The sequence below is a fragment of the Homarus americanus genome, unplaced genomic scaffold (genome assembly GCF_018991925.1).
Source record: "Homarus americanus isolate GMGI-L3 unplaced genomic scaffold, GMGI_Hamer_2.0 scaffold43545, whole genome shotgun sequence".
Classification (NCBI taxonomy): Eukaryota; Metazoa; Arthropoda; class Malacostraca; order Decapoda; family Nephropidae; genus Homarus; species Homarus americanus.
The window spans coordinates 68-21,574 of NW_024731340.1; the positions used below are offsets into that span (position 1 = coordinate 68).

General features: G+C 38.2%; 1 protein-coding gene across 1 annotated transcript; it reads left to right on the top strand.

Moving 5' to 3' along the window:
• The first annotated feature begins 4,065 nt into the window (after positions 1–4,065).
• LOC121867590 (dynein axonemal heavy chain 3-like) lies at positions 4,066–20,959 on the top strand. The gene is made up of 11 exons (XM_042367613.1): positions 4,066–4,172; positions 5,444–5,584; positions 6,326–6,453; positions 6,659–6,824; positions 8,002–8,193; positions 10,858–11,051; positions 11,741–11,948; positions 18,544–18,689; positions 18,947–19,061; positions 20,298–20,499; positions 20,955–20,959. Exons 4-11 carry the CDS (start codon positions 6,777–6,779, stop codon positions 20,957–20,959), a joined length of 1,110 nt encoding a protein of 369 aa, XP_042223547.1. The 5' UTR covers positions 4,066–4,172; positions 5,444–5,584; positions 6,326–6,453; positions 6,659–6,776.
• The last annotated feature ends 548 nt before the right edge of the window (positions 20,960–21,507 follow it).

Here is a 21,507-nt window from a genome sequence, read left to right on the forward strand (position 1 = left end):
GGAGGGAGGAGGCGAGGAGCACAGGCAGGCAGGCGGGCGGGTGGGGTGAATCTAAAAATAGCGTCGCGCCGGACACTCTCCGCGTAATGGGGTTCACGTACCGCGTAATTTGAGCACGTGAGGTTCTGGCAAGGCACCGCGTTAACGTGGAAACGCGGAATGCGGGACTGCTTAAAGTGAGGGTTAACTGTATATAAATTTTAGTCATCCCTTATCTTTCTTACGACTTGAGCTCTAATAATGTCAAATATTTTTACTGCTGAACTTGGCTTGCTTTTTTTTTTTTTTTACCCAAATTCCGTAAGGGTGAAGTTTTTTTAGCCATATCCCGAATTTTTGGTCATACAGTAATTACCAAATTCCGTAAGCGCGAATTTCCATAAGGTGAGTTTCTATAAGGCAGGGGATGCCTGTTTTGTACTTACTTACTTTGCCAACAACTATTAGGATAAATTGGATCTCCTGAAAATTCACCTGCCCCAGGCTTATTTCACCTAAAGATTATCAGTAATAACCCCATCAGAAGGGGGGGGGAGGGTTAGGTTAGGTTAGGTTTGCATTAGGGTGGTCGGTTAGGTTTGGTTAGTGTTAGGTTTGTCGTGTATTGTATTAGAATGGTTAATCTTCAAGTGGAACAAGTTGGGGGAGGCAATCTTCAGGTGATCTGTTAAATCTGTGCATAACTGTATTTAGCAAATCAATGAACCCTTTTCCTGAGTGACATCGACTGACTGACTGAGAGAACTTTTTGCTCCAACTTAGCCCTTCCCCAGCACCCTTCCTCCACCCAGAGGTAGGATGTACAGTGTCCAGTAGACCTAAATAGCTGATAATAAATTTTTGGCTATCCAATTGTTAACTTAAACTTTGGAAATAGTGGAGACAATTTTTGCATGAAATGATTTGGAATTAACAGACTTTATTTTTTATAGTAATACTATGGAAGTAAATATTCTTAGTTTGTGTAGGTACTTTTATAGTCAACTTGATTTTTGTATGATATTATTTCAGGAGTAATGTGCATTCTTTCTTCTTCTTTTTTACAAAAACTGATTATCAAATAAATACACTGTAGTGGTTGTAGCAAAGAAATCATTTTGTGAGATGGTATGTAATAAAGCCTGCCTGACACCTGAGATATATGACCTAAGACCTGGTAGTGAGGACAAAAGAGAACTATAGTGTTTTGGTCCTGTGTTAGTCATGGCCAATTCACAGCACCTTCAGGAGTCATATCAGGGGTTCAGACTGACACAATACTGATTTTAGAACCTTTTGTGTTGAAGTGTGAATAAGGAAGGTGTTCATGACGTTACAATTGGTCTTAAAATTAGTGACATGCTAACTGAATTTACTTTAAATACGTAGGTGGTGAGGAGATATATATTTCCCCGGTCCACCCAAAAATTTTTACACGTTTAAGTTAAGGGATTCAGAATTAGCATGAAATTGATTTTTAGATGCATAAACTCACTATAAATGTCTTCTTTACTTACTCAAAATAATTTGGAACCCTTGATAATGACTTTCAGGAAACACGACTAACAAGTCCATGTTGTTTTCCAGGGGCTTGACGTGGTAAGAATGTGAATTTCATGCATGTTGTAAATTGTCTGGAGAAAGCCAAACCATTACTGTTGTTGACCAACACAAAAGAGTTGGCAATAAACCCTTCAATACAGGGAGTAGTAAGGTCCTGGGTGTGCCTTACTGTGAGAAGTGTTGCGAGCATGTTGTGGTGACCTGGTGTTGATCTGCCACAGGTCTTGCCATTGTCTCAGTAACATCCCTCTTACGGGCTAAAACTGATGAAATAATTCCAACAAACAATTAATAGCCAACTTATCCAGATGAAGACATTTGTGTGTTGCAGCATGGCAGCAATACACCTTTCTTACCAAAATTACTAAAATGCCATAGTAGTGGGATAAAGGTGCACAACAGTGCTGCACCACCACAGTAAATGTCGGTGCAAGTAATGGCAGACTTGCATCAGCAGTGCTCGTGAGGGTCACCTCAGCTGCATCAGACAGCAAAGTGAACGCTCCTCACACACCACACAGGTGATACATGTCCATACTCATGCCCAAGACAAGAGTCCTGGAATTTATCACCCTGTCAGCACCATATTGTTCAATTTCAAAATTTTTTGGTGTTATCTTAGGCACATATGAAGGTTTATTATCTGCCCACATTACTTACACTTTTCAGCTTTACAGCAGTGTCGCTGTGTACTAGGCGCCACCCTGGACCATCAGACTGTTGACCCAGTAGTTTAGTTCGGACTTATTCGTTAATGGTCACTCAATATTTTTACACTTGATATGCTGTAGTCTCACATTCAAGTATCAAGAACAATAGTGAGTATAAGTCATGGAAAGAAGCACAAAAGCCTTAATTTGTTGTTAACTTGTATCAATGGTGAAACTATGAAATATGACCCATTAATAGGAAGTTGCCACAATATAACCAACCTCTTACTTGAAGGTTAAGGCGAGGATGAATAATTTTCCTGATTATTTGATCATAGTTGTAGATTGTTCAGTGTCTTAATGTTTAAGAACTTGTTCAATAATGGCTTATGCATAGTTGTAGGTTATCATGGCAGAGAGCAGCCAGTACCCCCACGAGGGCTGGGGGCCTCCCTTGCCACACATGCTCATCTAGACAACAGCACCTCATTATTCACTGAAGCTTCAAAGTTTATTTTTTCTGTAAACAACTTATTTTCAGTCTTCGATCATACCATCCAATGTTTATAGTTTATAGAACAATCATGTTAACATTTACTACAATATGTTGACAATACTGGGTCAGAATTCATGTTAACATTTACTACAATATGTTGACAATACTGGGTCAGAATTCATGTTAACATTTACTACAATATGTTGACAATACTGGGTCAGAATTCATGTTAACATTTACTACAATATGTTGACAATACTGGGTCAGAATTCATGTTAACATTTACTACAATATGTTGACAATACTGGGTCAGAATTCATGTTAACATTTACTACAATATGTTGACAATACTGGGTCAGAATTCATGTTAACATTTACTACAATATGTTGACAATACTGGGTCAGAATTCATGTTTAACATTGACCTCTAATTGGTGATAAAATAAAGTACCAGTGTAGGTAGACACTCAGTATAATTTGGAACCCATTTTGAACATTATTTGTATGCTCCTTCTTATGTCTGCTTATTTGAAACCTTGCTTTATCTCCATTTATGAGAAACAATTTAATGTACAAAGCCTAAAGCTTTGAGAATCCTTGCCCTGGCTGGGTTTGGAAGATCAAGATTCTGTTATTATGGCTCCTTCACTAATGGAGTCAGGGAACATGTGCGCGTCAACTTGAGTGCTAGAGCCTTATCACTAAACTCGTGAAGTAAGATCACAAATATACGTAGAGGTGGAATTGATACCATGGTGGGCTGCTCATAATAGTAATTTAGTTGTGTTATTACTTGTTTCCTGTAATGCACTTGTTGACCATATACTGTACATGTTGCTGTGTTGTAGTATATTTAGGATATGTATACTTTTTGAAAAAGTGTTATGCACTATTTACTCATTCATGTAGATAAATCACTTTACTGTTCTTGAGCGCTACGTATACATAACTTAGAAATTCAGATATAGTTTATAGATGTACGGTACTGTACAGTATTTTCACTATATTTATCTTGTTTATTAGAGTTAGGTCCAGCTAAACATTGAAAATTTTGGGACCACAGGAAGATTAAGCATCTCAGCTTATTTCATCTGATGTTTAAGCACTAACACTAACTTAACCTAACCTACTGTAGTAAAATATGCTGGGAAAACTAATCTTCAGTTATCTTCAATTGATACAAAATTTTTATATCCCAACAAGAAAGAGTATCCTACTTTCATCTGATAATTGTTTCATTGGGTCATCTTATATTTATAATGTGGACCACACTCCTCAACCAATATAATACATATTGTAACCTCAGATTAATATCCCAATAAGGGTAAGAAGATGGACTCCTCACCTATGACACTGTTTGGCTACTTCAACGAGTGAGTGAGGGCCAACCTGCACTTGGTAGTGGCCATGTCCCCCATAGGCGACACCTTCAGGACCAGGCTCAGGATGTTCCCCTCCCTCATTAACTGCTGCACTATAGACTGGTAGGTCCTGGTGGGTCTACTGCTTCATGTGTTAGAAGATGTCCTCTCACTAGTGTGTTGCCAGGTGTCCCTCACTTGTGTATTGTCAGGTGTCCCTGGTAGCGTAGTGTGTAATGTTGTGGTAGTGTAGTGTATAATATTGTTGTGGTACAATAATGGTTTCTTCTTATAGGATTTTAGAAAGTTAATAAAAATTTTTTTTACAGGTTTTTACTTTCAGTGCTATGTGAGAGCTCATTGATATTATCTATAGTGCTAATCCTTTTTATGCAGGGCTTTATAATAATAGTAATACAGTAACAATAAGATTAGTAAGAATTATAATGATAATGTACAGTAATACTGTCATAATAATGCTAATAATAATAATGATAATAATTTCATTAATAACAATACTGTAATAATAATTGGCAATGTGTTTCCAAAGAAAATTTTGCCTTCTTAAAGGGAAAATTTTTGCCCCCCAAAATATAATACAGTACTACTATATGTATCAAGTAAATACGCACTAAAATAGTATAATAAATACCTGCTACTCAAATAAAATCATAAATAGAAATAATACTGTAGTACAGTTACCAGCAAGAAACATAATGCTTGTCATGTAATTTCACATCAGATTAATTGCCTTCCTGTTTCTCTTAATGCCACTGCTGCCTCTAGCACTTAATGTCCTCTGGCCAAGCTTAGGAAAACAATGGAAACACATATACAAAAAACATACACAAAAAACACAAACAAATGCCAGGTTGCAGAATGAAATGTACAGTCCTCCAAAAAAAAAGGTATTGTTAACCATGGGGTCGATGTGTTTCGAGGACACGTCGCTACCTGGCATTTAATTGCAATTCTCAAAACCCCCTCCCACACCCTCCATCACACGCATTGCTACCGTCATCGTCTTGCCTGGCGAATCGGGTGTAAATACGCACAATGAAAGCACCGCTAAAATTTTTGTTGTAATAGCTGAAATACTAAGTGCCACGAGGATTTTATATAGGGTATTTATACATCTTAGCACGGTGAGGAAATCGGGTGACTTTTATTTTGTTTCTCTCTCAGATATTGTGTTTGGGACAATTTTTTATACGTTCTGGTCAGTATGGCAACCACAGCTCGTTTTCTATTAGGAAGACAGTAGATCGTTAGTGACTAATATCCTCTGTTTTTGAGTTCCATAACTTCAAAACTCTGTAGAATGCAGTTCTGTTAAATGGCAAATGCCAGTATAATTCTGTAGAGTCACAAGATTATGACCTTTTCTTGTTCAGGTTTACTGCATGGCCTGATGATGCCTTGGAGATGGTGGCCACATCACTGCTGCAGGAAACTAAACTGGAGGCATCATTGTTGGCTCACTGTGTCACTGTCTGCAAGTATTTCCACCACAGCATTGATGACCTTGCCCACAGGTAGTTTCAAGGACATCCAAACCTTGCTTATGTTATCATTTTCAGTTTAACTACCAAGGGTCAAAGACTGCTTCGTGTGGATTTCATTTTAGCATTTATCCAGTTGTTTCTCAAGTAGGCAAACCTGAGCAATCTATAGACTGATGTCTGTCTTTTTATACTAGAAATTTGTTTTTAATTATGTAAATACAGTTTACCACAGTCAGAAAACTCTCTTCAATAAAACATCCATGTTTGATTGTTTGTGTTTTAACTTCTGACTGGCCAATGATGATCATGTAGAAAATAATAGTACTGCACAGGCATAGGACCACTTATCTGGCATGCTTGGGAGCTGGGAATGGAGGTGCTGGGCTTGGGCAAGTGTGATCGACGTGACCTCTGCATCTTGAGACGCGATTGGTACTAAGGCATTGTAGGTGGTAGCATGTGAAGTTCGCATGTCACCACATGAGACAGGAGAGTTTATCCCATTATTCTGAGTTAGTTTAGTGCATTTTATATTCAAATAGGCCCACTAAATGTCAAAATTTCATATGAGGTGACCTGAAGCTCTATAGATGCACACCATATGACTTGACTTGAAGCCCAGGGGTTCAAGACATTAATTAACCCATGAGAACCTGGTGGGCTTCCAAGACCTCATTAAAACCATAAGACATACTGTACATGAGACGTTGGTAGCCCTCCAATACCTTAATTAACCAGACATACATGAGACCTTGATGAGTGCTCCTACAGGTTCTATGAGCAGCTGCGGCGGAGGTACTATGTGACATTGTGACACCCACCTCCTACCTGGAGCTCGTGTTCACCTTCAAGCAGCTCCTCCTTAAGAAGCGCTCAGAGATCCTCACACTACGGGACAGGTAAAGCTCAGGAAGCTCATCACCAGCTTTAGTAATGTTATACTGTACATCTATTGATGAATTTTAGTCTATGAGAATTACCCGACCCAACTTCGATTTTGTTTTTATTTTACTTGTGAAAATCAATAATATTGTGCCCAAGTTATTTTAAATGTATGAATATGCATTCTTAGTGCCAAAAACATTAACCATTTCATCTCTGAAGGTATGTGACAGGTCTGGAGAAACTGAAAGAGGCCAAGCTGTTGATCACTGAACTGCAAGAAGAGCTAAAGCTGCTGCAGCCCCGCCTAGTGGAGACCTCTGCCAACACGGAGGCACTTATGATCAAGATCGAACAAGACACCATCCAAGTGGAGAGGAAACAAGAGGTGTGAAGCTGTTATCTTTCACTTGTCAAACTTACCTGTTAATACTATTAATAATTCTATAACAAAAAGATGTATCTCTAACTCTGTAATAGATGGTACAGTGTGTATGTTGAAGTGCAGAAATGTACTACAGATAATACTCAACCCCCCACCCAGGTGCCATAACTACACTACATGTGTGAGTTTGGTTGTGTAGAAAATATGTCGAAGCGAGTTAATTGTTTTTAATGAAATTAGATAGATTGGTTGGTTTAGACAACTAACTTCTTTAAATTAAGAGAAAATATATAAGAAATCAAGTTCAAAGAGCCCTTTATATTTCATGCATACATAAAAAATTTATGTGGTTATTGATCATTCAATCTACCTAGCAAATTTAACAGATGTGAAATATATTGTCTTTGACTGTGAACTGTAAGTGTGACCTTGACCTGCTTTCTCCAAAATTAGACTAGATTTCTCTTAATCAACAGCAACCTATAGTCCCAAGTTTCATTAACTCTAATAAAGAGTTGTGTAGACAACAGACACATACAGTGGAATGTGACTGTGACCATGACTTTGAATATATTTACCCTAGCTTTCAATTACCTCTTCCTTTGCCTACACTCAACCCTTGACGATCATTTGGTGAAGAGGATAAAAGAAAAGGAAAAGTAACAGAGACGTGACCGATCGCCCAAGCACCTAACGAGCCAATCAGTGGTGAAGAGGATAAAAAAAAAGACTGTTTCACTAGAGTTCACCAGTCTATTCTTTAGCTTTACTTGCCCAAATTTATTTATTTTCTCTGAGGTAAATAACCTTTTAGCCTGCCAGGTTTCATCGAAGCTACCCTTCCCATTCTTTTATATATTTTGTTCATAGATACAAACACAAGTATAATTCCCCAAACCCAGAAAAACAAACATAAGTGAAACATGGAAGGTTGTTGAAGATACCACAATGAAACCAATGTTGTAGTCACAATTCAGTCAGTGTTTTGTGATCTTGATGTAAAATATTGTCATTGGCAAGGTTCTTGTTACTATCATGAACACCTTGCTAGTTATTGCTGTTTTTGTGTTCGTGTTTTATGTTCCCTTCTAATGTTAACCCTGCCTCTCTTGGTAAAAAAAAAAGATGAAAGTGATAACATATCTCATTTCTTGGTTGTTGATAACAAATTTGTTCTCAGTTGGTGGCGGCAGACGAGGCGGTGGCCAACAAGAAGTTTGCCGATGCACAGGCCATAAAAGACGACTGTGAAAAGGAGCTCGCCAAGGCAGTATCAGCTCTCAATGCTGCCACAGACGCCCTCAACACCCTCAAACAAGATGACATACGCGTCGTCAAGGCCATGAAGAACCCGCCCTCAGGAGTCAAGCTGGTGAGTATAACCTACCAAATGATGACATTGGTTATGAAGAGTGCTCACCTTAACCTCCACTCTGACTCTACCTAAGTCTCCACTGTTGTTTTACCTAATCTTCCACTCTGACTCTACTGTCCCCAAACCTTCACTTTGCCTTAATATCCTCTAGCTGTTGACCTTAAGTCACTTTGTGCTCCTAACACACCCTGTGATCCTCACACCCTCCTAAAGATATATGAAAAGTTTTGTCCCTGTGTTGTTTTTTGTATTTCTAATCATTAGTGAAACTTTTTGAGAAATACTACATCAGTTGAGGCACTCTGCATTAGAAGGGGGTGAAGCTCCAAATTCAAAAAGCTGAGAAAAACACGTTGAAAGTTTTCAAGGTTCAAACAACCATAACTTTTTTTTTAAGCTAGAGGGTTCTTTTTTTTTATCGTGCAGCTTAATCCCTCTCCTAGCGAACTGTGACAACTGGAAATTAGTACAGTGAATAGTTATTAATTTATTGCGAGTTGAATGAAAATAACCCGTGATGTAGAGTTGTTTGATCTTCAAACCAACAATAATCGCATTTTTCTGCAATTTTTTTTTATTAATATTTGTGGGTTAATACTGTAAAACAAGTTAATGATAACCAAAAACAGCACTCGTTTTACCACCCCCCCCCCCCAAAAATAATAATAAAAACTCATTTGCCTATTAGTATTTATCTTTCCGTCCCTATTATTAGCCAAAGATTTATAATATTGTTAAGTTTAATAGTGTGTAATAATGAGGAAACACCACTACACTCATCCCACCCCCTACCATGAACCCCCCCCCAACGTAATTAACAGACGAATACAAAGGCTTAGAAAGTTTGCATATTCTTTGGTTAAGAGAGTATTCTGATAATAGTATTACAATCTTACTTTGTTTAGTTCCTTCGTTTTATTATCCCTGAATATCGTAGTAACTTGAAGTTACGTAAATCCTGAGGAGTGCGTTTAACTTAAATGGCCTCTTCATAATCAATCATGTACTGATCAAAGTCTTTTTCTGCCCTCTCTAAAAATCGCCACACAGATTCTTCATGAACTAAATCATTGATTTTTGATGCCAGCAACAGTTCAGTTTCATAATAAGATTGAGTTATGGGCTCACTTTCATTAGCATTCGTTGGTTCAGGCACACTTTCATCACTATCAAGGTCAATGCATGCCTCGTCACTGTCCATTTCTACCTCCTCACAGTCTGTATGTTCTTGTTGTGATACATTAGTGTCACTCTGTTACCATTAGACTCACTTTCATCATTTTCATCTTCACTTTCATCATCATTATTGCTGTCAGTGCATGTCACGTAACTCTGTACCGGAACATAGTCTACAAAAAGGTCTTGTGATGCATAGCAGTCACTTTTTGTATGATGAGTATACCAAAATCACTATCACTATCACCAAGCATTCCTAGGATGTCCACGTGAGCACTGTCATCACTAAACACACGTTCAGGAATAATGTGCTCCTGAACCTATACCAGAAGGCCTGGCCTCACTCAACTCTTGCTCCAATATCGGGCAGATGTTGCACAGCATTTTACACACCCGTGGATGAATAACATCATTGTTACGCCGAAAAGTTATCAAAAATAGCCATAGAAAGTACACTGAACCTCCTTATGCTATACAATGCACCAAAACTAACAAGGAGGCAGCATCTGGGCGCGCGGATTGGCCGAGGAGCTGTGACATAGCAAGGGGAAATCCATTGTGATTGGCTACCTCAGGGGTATGGTCCGAGGGAGGCGCGCTGTCATTGGCTCGCGCTCCTCTCGCTCTGAACTGGAAGTTGCCACCTTCTTTGACTGAGCGCACAGCCAGATACGTAGCTCCAGGCCTGAGGCAAAATCACCCCTAATTTTGAAGGACTTTCTACCATATTTCTATTCTAGCTAGAGCGTTACATCCAACGGGTGAAAATAGTGATATCCATCAAAAAACGCATTTTGGCCAGAGTGTCACTTCACCCCCCTCTAATGCTGAGCGCCTCAATTCTAGTGGGTTATGAGAAACATAACATCAATTCTAGTGTGTGATGAGAAACATATTTCTAGTGGGTGATAAGAAACACTACTTCAATTCTAGTGGGTGATGAGAAACATAGTTCTAGTGGGTGATGAGAAACACTACATTAGTTCTAGTGGGTGATGAGAAACACTACATTAGTTCTAGTGGGTGATGAGAAACATAGTTCTAGTGGGTGATGAGAAACACTACATTAGTTCTAGTGGGTGATGAGAAACATAGTTCTAGTGGGTGATGAGAAACACTACATTAGTTCTAGTGGGTGATGAGAAATACCATCAACAAGGCAGAGTGAAGCCATGTGTCATCGTCATAGACTTCTGTGTAATTTTTATCCTAACCTAACCTAACATAACTTTAACCAAACCTAGCATAACGTAACTTAAGATAGCATAGTCTAACTTAAGATGACCTGACCTAACACAACTTAACCCAGCTCAGTAATGCAGTGTTTCTCATCATCCAACTCATGTTTTTCATCACCCAGGTCAGTAAAGTTTCTCATCACCCAGTTCTCTAATGCAATGTTTGTGTTCATGTTTTACTAGAGCTGTAAAAATACCCAAAATAACAATGCTGCACTATACAGTTCAATATTATGCTTTATGTCAGGTAATGGAAGCTGTGTGTGTAATGCTGGACCTCAAGCCAGAGAGGAAGCCAGACCCTAATGGCTCAGGAAAAATGATTGAGGACTATTGGGCACCATCTCAGAAGCTGTTGGGGGATATGAAGTTCCTCCAGAACCTGCTGCACTATGACAAAGAAAACATTCCCACAAAGATTATCACTCACGTCCGCAACAAGTAAGTTCAAACATTATTTCCGTGATATGGTATTCATTAGATAATTCATCTTTGCCATTAAGTATGACCAAGACAGAGGCTATCAGAGTGGTGTCGAGACAGACAGACCGATATGAATAAACTCATACTATTGAACAAATAAAATGCTGTAAAAAATTATCATCATTACTACTGTCTCAGTACTGTACTAACATGTAGCTACCTGATGCTTGCACTCAAGAGTGTGCATGGTTATTCAGGACGGATTACATCTTGGAATATTTTCTTGCTATACCAGTATATTTTCCTTAACCCCATGAAAATGTAAAATAACAGTTGAAAATCTTGGTTGCTGGAACAGTGCTGTTGAATATGGACGCCTTGAGAATGACACACACAGTAATAACTGTGTAAGTCACACTACCTACTGTCACATTTAGAAATGAGTGTTCTTCCACTTTAACCCTGAAACCTATTATAAACTCACAAAAAGTAAAGGAAATAAATGTTGAGACATTTTAAAATGTACTTATCCATTAATTTACTTATTCATGCATATGTATCTTATGCTCAGGTAAATACATACTATTGTTTCACAAGAAATCACAAAAAATAAAATCCCTCTTTTATCTTTAAAGAAGACTTGAGTGACACATAAAACTGTGTGAGTACTGAAGTGGATGACTTAGGGACTTTCTACTTCCTGCCAGGTTCTACTCTCACCCGGATTTTGACCCAAAGAAGATACGTATGGTATCAATGGCTTGTGAGGGCCTCTGCCGATGGGTGAGGGCCATGGTTGTCTATGATCAAGTCATAAAGATTGTCGCCCCCAAGAAACAAGCTTTGGAGGCTGCCAACCATGAACTGGCCCTCCAGAATGAAAAGCTAGAGGAAAAGAGGAAAGAACTCAGAGAGGTAATGTGTGAACCGAGAAAGATAATGTGTGAAATAAAAGACATTGCATGTAGAACCATTTCAACATATAGAATTACTGTATGGTAGACTTAGTCATCATTATATTATGAAGACTACTATTCCTTCTACAGTATATGTTCATCTACCTGTAATATATGTATGAGTCTGCTCAGGTGTTGTGAAACAAAAGTTTTTTAGTTAACCCTTTACTTGTCATATTCCTAGATCCATGTACGTGAGTGACCATCTCTGAGCAGTCCATTACGTAGATCAATGAATTTGACTTTTTAAATTTCCCACAGCATCTGAAATGGTCCAGAAGGATTAATATATTTAAAATATGGCACATGGTAACCTCTCAAGACACATTAGCCTGTATCAGCAACCTCTGTCCCTCCAAAATGCTTTGTTTACTAACCCAACCACCACTACACCCATACACATCCATCCAGTCCCTCCTCAACATTTCCCAAGTTTGCTGCCCACATCACAGGCTAACAAATATGCCCAGAGACTTTCTCACGTATGCAAGAACACAGTGTTACTTGAAAAAGTGCACACAGATGCTAGGTATTGCAGCGGTGAGTGTGATCTGGTAGAATGTTCCAAGAGTTCACAACTCTCACTCCGAAAAAGTTTGCCCTCACAGTTTTCTGGACTTGCGGCTTCTTCAGTCTTGAGCTGTGACCCCTTGTTAGGCGAGCGTCTGCCAGCTCCAAGTAAGAACACTCGACTGAGTAGTACCCCTTGAGATGCTTATACTACACCTCAATTAGGTCACCCCTTACCCGTCTGTAGTACAGGTTGTACCTCTCTAGTCCGGCATTCTGTGGTCCAGAAACTCCCGTGGTCCGGAACGATTTTAGTTTGTCCAATAGGTAGATAGGCAGCTTTCTTTTTTTTTCTTTTTTTTTTTATCTGAATTATTATTATTATTACAGGAGTATTAAATTTTTGCCCCTCAGGCCCCAATGTGGGTCAGTGATTTATGCACAGGTGGGCTAATCCCCTTAAAAAAAAAACAAAGCCGGTGGAAATTAAGGTTTGTTTACATCCGGCAGTTCGGCTGCTCTCTCTCTCTCTCTCTCTGCTTGTCTATACAGAGGACAACATATGAGCAGTAAATAAATGTTGCTTTCATATTCTTATGTAGAGTAATGAGATATGTTTTCACATGTGCGCACTTACATACGCGCAGTCTCACTTTTTTTTTTACCATTAATGGTGAGCTACTTATATTGTTCCATAGATTAACATTAAATAACATTACAGGTACTTCAAACAACCATATTCATTTTTTTACATTCATTTTACTACAGATAAACTCAGGGTCTTATTTTCTTCAGTTTTATATGTAGAACCAATCAGTCACTGGTTTTGTAAGCTTTAACATAAACAATGCCGGCAGCCGTCTCGTCTCCTCTAATATTCCACGTATTATTAACAAATTGAATTGTTAATTTTGCACACACAAACATTAATTCAATAAAAGCAAATTCAGAAACATTAAAATATATATGAACAGTAAATAAGTGTTGCTTTCATATTATTATGTAAAGTAATGACGATATGTTTTCACGTGTGCGCATGCGCACTTACATACGCGATCTCTCTCTTTTCTTTACCATTATCGTTAGCTACTTCTATTGTTCCATTTATTAACATTAAATAACATTACTTAAAACAACCATATTAATTTTACTACAGGTACAACCAAAGTCTTATTTTCTTCAGTTTTATATGTAGAACCAGTCAGTCACTGGTTTTGTAATCAACGAAAACAATGCTGTGTCATTTCCTCATGTGTTTTAATATTCTACATATTATTAATGAATTGTATTGCTCATTTTGCACACATAAACATTAATTCAATAAAAAAGACATTCAGTAATGAACAATAATGAATCTTTTGTACATAAGAGGAATGACGCTGTTTACACGATTATGCTCGTCGTCTGCACGTTGGCGGGCCGTTCAAACCCGTCGAAATTGAAGTTTCCGTCGTCAAAATTTTTATTTATTTATTTTTTTGTGTGTTCCAATAAAATACGTTAAGAATTAAAAACTCGCGAAATTTGAGAAGCTACTATACGACATTTAACCCTTTAATATGTCTTCAAAGAGACCATGATGCAGAGAAAGCGGTACTAGTGCTTCCAAGCATAAGCACATGTCACTATCTATGCAGGAAAAGGGTGAATTTCCATGGTCCGGCACCAGTCAGGTCCCGAGGTTGCCAGACTAGAGAGGTATAACCTGTATAAGCTAGGCAAGTTCAGGCGCTCCATTCTCTCATGGTAGTTGAGGAGCCGAAGTGCAGGCACCAGTCTGGTGGCCCTCCTTTGAACATTTTCAACCAACTGACAGTCCCTAGCATACCTCGGGGACCAGACGGGGTGACAGTACTCCAGATGGGGAAGCACTTCACTCTTGAAAATCGTTACGAGGGACGGAATGTCTAGATATCTTAACGACCTTCTTATGAGGCCCAATAATTTATTTGCCTGGTTTACCTTCTTCTCGCATTGGCCCGAGAACTTCAGCTCATTGTCAACATACACACCTAGGTCCTTCTCACATTGTCTCAAATGGTGCAGTTTCTTCATCCCGTTGGGACATATGATATGCCTCCTTACCGTTGGTACGCCCCAGGTGCATCCTCTTACACTTCGGGACATTGAATCTCAGCAGCCATTTCTTCAACCAATCTTAGAGCTCACAGAGATCCTTCTGCAGCTCTTCATACTCTGCATGGTTCTTGATTTCCCGAAATAACTTGGCGTCATCGGCAAGCATTTGTATGGAGGAGTGTACAACATCAGGAATGGCATTTATGAAACAAACAAACAACAGCAGGCCCAATACACTGTCCTGTGGTACCCCGCTTGTGACAGGTACGGATGATAATTTCGTGCCATTAATCACCACACACTGATTGCAGTCATGTAGAAAGTCTTCTATCCACGCTTGGACATTTCCTCGAATTCCGTACCCTTCCAGTTTGATTTTCAGCCTTTCGTGGGGTACACTGTCAAAAGCCTTGGCAAAATCTAGGTATATATATTGTCGATATTACCACCCTGTTGGCAATCCTTTACAAGGTTGTTTCGCAGTAGATGTTCCATCGCAGCATCTCTGATAATACTCTCAAGTACTTTACACATTATGTTGGTCAGGCTCACCGGTCTGTAGTTGTTCGTGGAGTGACGATCGCCCTTCTTGAAGATAGGACTCGCATAAGCCACTTTCCAATCACTGGGGACCTTTTGTTCATCCAGGCATTTACAAAACAGGATCTTCAGGGGCTCGGCAAGCTCATTGCACAACACTCTTAGCACTCTAGGATGCGCCATGTCAGAGCCGGGACTCTTATGGACCTTTAGCTTTGACAGTTTATTTCTAATACCCTCTTCTGTGAACACAATGTGGGTCAGTGCTGTGTCGAACTGTCTGTCCTCAAACGCAGGAAGGTTAATCGCATCCTCTCTTGTGAACACCGAGGAAAAGAAACTGTTCAATGCCTCAGCTTTATCCTGGTCATAATCTGCGTAACTACCATCTTCAAGCCTCAGGTCTGATACTCCTACTCGCTTTTATAATTTCGACTTTGCATAGCGGTAAAATGCCTTTGGGTTTGGGTTTGACATGTTTTTGCCACTTCATAATGTAAAAAATGTTAGTGTGAAGCAATAAACTTGTAACTGATACACTTATCACTGTTTTATAAATTATACATAAATGATAAAAATTATCATATTATGTGAGGGGAACAGTGAAGATATAAGCCAAGGAGTAGAAATCATGACTCAATGTTGCAACTAGGCATACTGTATTTTGCCACACTCGCAACACATCCATCCCAACCTCATGGCATTAGTCAATTCGGGTGAGGAGAGCACAGGGGTGATCTAAACGAAAGTGGTTATTTTTGTGGTAAATACAGTACAGTACAGTACTATAAAAGATCAATCAGTTCAGCTGAGCGGCTCTTCCGCTAAGCACACTGCCTTCTCATAATGTTTGTTTTAAGCTTCACCTTTATGCAAATATGTGGTGTTTACACTTTATCCTCCTCTTTAGAAAGGATCCTTATTGTCCATTACTTTAAATATTTGTTGTCATTGTCTTGATATGCATAATACTTAGTGAAAAGAGAAGGGATGAATGTGTTCTCCAAAAATCTTAATTTGTTTGTGACTTTGATGGTAAATATTCTTTATTTCATTAATTTTTCCACTCACATCTTGAAAGTTAATGTTTTCAAGCAATTATATCTATACATACATTAAATTTGGCATTAAAGCAAGGCAGAACTGGGTATTCTTGACATTTTTATATGGATTTATTTGCTATGTATGAATATTACTCAAACATGCGGCAAATTAAAAAATTTAGATGAAATCTCAGAGTTTCAAGAAATGGGATGCTACAAATGACAAGCAAGGCATAAAGTTGTATGCTTGGTACAGGTACCAAGACAAATCCGAGTGTAGAAGAACAGAAAAAGAGTTTCAGATGTGGATTACAATTAAGGCCAATTCAAATCTTTTCAAAATTGAAATTAAAGACACATAAGAGCTTTTCAGATCTGAGACTTGAAGATGGTAGCTACACATACTCAGATTATTACTAGGCTTTGGCATTGAATTTCTCTATATATGAATTAATTTCCATTAAGTTAGAGTAATTAAAATAAAAAGTTATCCCTATTTGGCAAAAGCATGTGTATATTTGTGTTATTATTTTAAAGATACACACACTATCCTTACAACACAGCAGACAATCATGTGTAATCAGAATAGCCTTTTGTTCTTGTTATATGGCCATAGAAATTAGTGCAAATATTAAAAATGGCTTCTTTTTTTCATATTTCTCGAACAATCCTAACCTAACCTAAATTAGATTAGGTTAGAATTTTTAAAGATTATAATTATACTGAAGTTATCAAAATAATGAAGCTGAGCTTATGATATAGGCCATATACTGTACAGAGAACCCCGACTTACGAATGCCCGCCAATACGAACTGGGTTAAACTTGAAATTTACAGTAGTATTGTACTTTATTTACCCGATGACTTATTTTTTACTTTCATTTACTGCATTTTGTCATTCTATTTCTTCTTTTCTCTTAAATTAAGTGGTTTTAGATGTATATAAGAACTTAGGCTATGATATAGTGGGATTTTAAACATTGTTCTGTAAGTACATTGTTCTGTAAGTACGGTATGCACATAGCATGTGTTCCGTTTTACGTACACATCTGACTTAAGAATGTCCTCGGGAATGGAACCTGTTCGTAACCGGGGGACCCCCTGTATACGTAGCTGAACTACAGTACAGTTGTACCCCGCTTTACGCGGTTTCACTTTACGTGATTCTAATATACGCGGTGCCTCGCCAGAACCGAACTTTCACTTTACGCTGTTCATCTACCCACATACGCGTGAAGTATAATTTTTTTTTTATTTAGCTCATAAAATTCATACAAATTACCCGGCCAGAATATAATTTACATTGCTGGAATTCTTACAATTTGATGATTATTTTGAATATAAACATCATAGATTTTGCATTAGACATACAAATTTTAGATGTAATGTTTACTCTGAGTGAATATGTTATCTTTTGTGCAAAATATATGACATTTATATTCAAAATGTTCCTGGTCTTACAAGGATTCCAGCAATGTCAATTATATTATCCTAACTTTAGTCTGAGGTATTATTTGTTACTAAAAGTTAAAATTAGTTTTTTCACCCAACATTTTTCTGGTAGGGAGGGAAGGTGGGGGGTGGGACCGACTGACCATCTGGCGCGGTTGGAAGAGGAGGGGGAGGCAAGTTGGGGTACTTTGATTGACAGATAGAGTCGTGAAGAATATTTTTTTTTTATTAACTGAAGATATTTGTTTTAGCTCATAAAATTCATACAAATTACTGGACCAGAATATAATTTCCATTGCTGGAATTCTTACAATATGATGATCATTTTGAATATAAACATCATGGATTTTGCATTAGACATACAAATTTTAGATCTAATGTAATAATTTGGTTTACACAAAGCAAGTATTTTATCTTTTGTGCAAAATATATGAAGTTTACATTCAAAATATTCCCTGACCTGCAAGGAATCCAAAAATGTCAATTATATTATCCTAACTTTAGTCTGAGGTATTATTTATTACTAAACGTTAAAATCTAGTGTTTCACCCAATCATTTCTCAGAGAGGTAGGGGCCAGTGAGCTGGGAAGAGGGGGGGGGGTGGGATTTGAGTCTATTATTTGAATGGACATTAACCTGGCGACTGTATTTCTCTTAAATATTAATTGTGTGAGCATACCATCATAAAATTTAGATGTCATTTTTACTACAACGTAGGTATTGTGTCGGAAAAAGTGGAGTTTGGGGGTCAGGCCAGTCTCTATTGGAATTAATCCCATATGTTCTGTTGTTCCATTTACGCGGATTTCACTTAACGTGGTACCCTGTGGGTTCAATTGACCACGTAAATCGGGGTACTACTGTACTGTATGCTTGAATAACACAGAAATAAGAATTATCGCCAAGTAATTCTTTCTTATCCCATTTCAGGTGACAGATAAACTTCAAGCTCTTAATGATGAGTTCACCAAGAAGCAGAAGGAGAAGAAGGACCTGGAGGATTCGATTGTTAGGTGTGAACAGAAGAGGGACCGCTCCGAGAGGCTCATAGGTGGTCTGGGTGGAGAGCGAGACAGGTAAGGGGTGACCTGTAAAGCACTTCCCTATTATCACCTCTGAGACTGAGGTAATTTTTAAAAGAATCTCCTGTTTCATTCCTCTTATTCATCCTTCTCTACCATCTTATTCCAATAATTGAGATTTTTGTCCTCATCTCTGGTGGAAACAATTAAGTTTGATCCTTTCACTTCATTCCTCAACCAGGGCCACCACCACAGGCTCTTCCAACATTTTAAAACTTCATTAATCCGGGTAATACCCAAACTGCCCTCAGGTGGAGCAACGAAGCTCAGCAGTTGAGCGAGAGTTTGGAGAACATTGTGGGTGACGTGCTGATCGCTGCTGCCATCGTGGCCTACCTTGGAGCTTTTACTGTCGACTATAGGGAGGTACAGTATGCCTTCCAGTGGTAAAATGTTATGTAGGATCTTTTTTACCAAAGCATCTAACATAAGCCAAATTAATTTAGACAATGTTTTTGAAGTAAGTTAGGTTTAGATTGGTAAGAATGTTTGATTTGAGTTATTGGGAGAGATTATTGGGCTGATCTTTAGTTTATTTACTAAACTGTTTAGCTTTGTCTTTTGCATCTTTGCAACATTTGCCAAATCCCTTTGAGAAAGGACACATGAATCTTGGGGAGTTTAATTTTGTTTATTTCTTTGTCCAGTTTCTTCCTTTAGTATAGTTAATAATAATAGAAGATATTAAGCCCAAAGCAAACGTTTATTTAAAAAACAGTACATGTACAGTAATGTCTCCGTTAGCAGGAATCCCTCAAACACGGAACTTTCCAGTATCCTGGATTGAAATTTGCTCGGAATATCATTCCCAAAGCCGGAATTTAAAAAAAAAAATGGGCTTTGGGAACAAATTTTCTGAGGTTGAAAATCGAGAACATTTCTAAAAATGTCTTGAATAAAAACGAAAGCTAAAGTATTTTGAAAGGGGACCTGACTTGACTCAATGAGCAAAGTTGTATCCCTTCAACATTACAGTTCATTACATAGCATTTTAAAATGTGGTCTGAGAAAGCAGAAATGTGTGGATGATTAGAGATATGGAGTGGAAAGGAGTGTAGCATGCACCAGTGTGCCAAGCGATAAGCTCCTCAACAGCTGATCTTAGAACAGGTGACCTGACATTCCATCAGAAGGTCAGTAATATGAGACTACTAATCCCCCACCTCCACCTGACATGGGAGTGAAAAATAAGTCTTTGCTGTGACACATGGCTGCATTCACACCCATATCCTATAGATTTGTAATTTTTAAATATGTTTATTTAACCAAACTTTTAGATAAACTATTCTGGATTATTATAGTAAAGAAATGGAGCTTCTAGCTTCATTAGAACTGCATTTTCGGACTCCGGTAATTTAGACTCCTGAAAACATCCCCATCACCCAGAAGTGGGCTAGTGTCCGTCTGTGCAAGATGTCTAGTTTAAAAACGCGGAAACTTTTCCCAGTAATCGGAAACGATTCCGGAGATAAGGAATTTTTCCGGGTTTAAGAAAGTCGTCTGGTTACCCGGAAATCTCTCATCCCCCAGAAGTGCTCTGCACCAATTGTTCCGGCTTATGAGAATATCATTTTGAGTTGCTTAACCTAATTATTTCTGCAGACTTGCCTTCAGAACTGGCATCAAAAGTGTCAGGAACTAGGAATCTCATGTAGTGTGAAATTTGTCCTGTATGACACTCTGGGTGACCCTGTACAAAGCTGCACCTGGCAGCTGGCAGGGCTGCCTTTTGACACTTTCTCAGTTGACAATGCCATCATTGTCGCTCACTCACGCCGCTGGCCACTCATGATAGACCTCCAGGGTAAGTTTATCACCGTACTCACTTTTACGATACTGTACGCTTGCTCTAACAACATACTTACTCTAACAACACACTCACTCTAACAATACACTTGCTCTAACAACCCCCTTTACCTTAACAACACACTCACCCTAACAACACACTCACCCTCACAACACACTCACCCTAACAACAGAACCAAGTCTACCACACAACCAGGTCTTCCACAGTACCCACAACCTACAGGTACACTACCTCCAGTTTCCTCTGTAGATTTTTAAATTGCTTGTAATACCATCTTACTGTCCAGGGTTGTTTTGTCAATAGTAAAGTAGATAAATACAGTATAATAAAATCTTTGAAGTTAGTGAAAAAGAATGCCCAAATTTTAAGGCCATAGTCCTGATAGAATCCTTTTTTTTTTTTTTTTTTTCATTTATGGATCGATATTTATTAAATTTAAATACATTACTTAGACTAATTCAACAGTGTTTCCATTAAAATTTTTACAAATTCAGTTGAGAATTTGCTTCTATTAATATTTTTTAATAATATTTTCTTTTTAATTGAAATACAATACAGTACAGCCCCCCAAAAAAAATGGAAATTAGTAGTGTTTTTAGTGATATAGAGCATGGAATGGTGATATTTCATTACAGTAAACCCTTAATAACTCAGAATATATGGGGGCTCTAACCATTCAGTTATCCAATTTTTTTGGGTAGACATAGTACATAATTTTCTTATTTTTTTTTACTCTGTTACATGCACACACAATCTTCCACCCTGGACCAACACTAAATAGATTCCTCCCCTCAGAACACACCAGTCTGGTTGTTAGGTGTCAGAAGAATCTATTCTTAGTTTCATTCAAAAATACAATATACAGTATAACAATAAAACATGCTGTCATTCGCTTATAACACTATTTTGATGACAACAGAAAATGATAATCACCAAAAACCAACTATGGGGGAAGGGGGGTAAGGGGACTTTTATGATTTCTTTCAGGGTAGTAGAAGGTAGTAT

Bases quoted from the DNA above. Each gene is read 5' to 3' on its own strand.
- LOC121867590 (XM_042367613.1), top strand. From the start codon at position 6,777: ATGATCAAGATCGAACAAGACACCATCCAAGTGGAGAGGAAACAAGAG. The intron at 6,825-8,001 runs GTGTGAAGCTGT...ATTTGTTCTCAG, and splicing joins AAGTGGAGAGGAAACAAGAG to TTGGTGGCGGCAGACGAGGC. The intron at 8,194-10,857 runs GTGAGTATAACC...GCTTTATGTCAG, and splicing joins CGCCCTCAGGAGTCAAGCTG to GTAATGGAAGCTGTGTGTGT.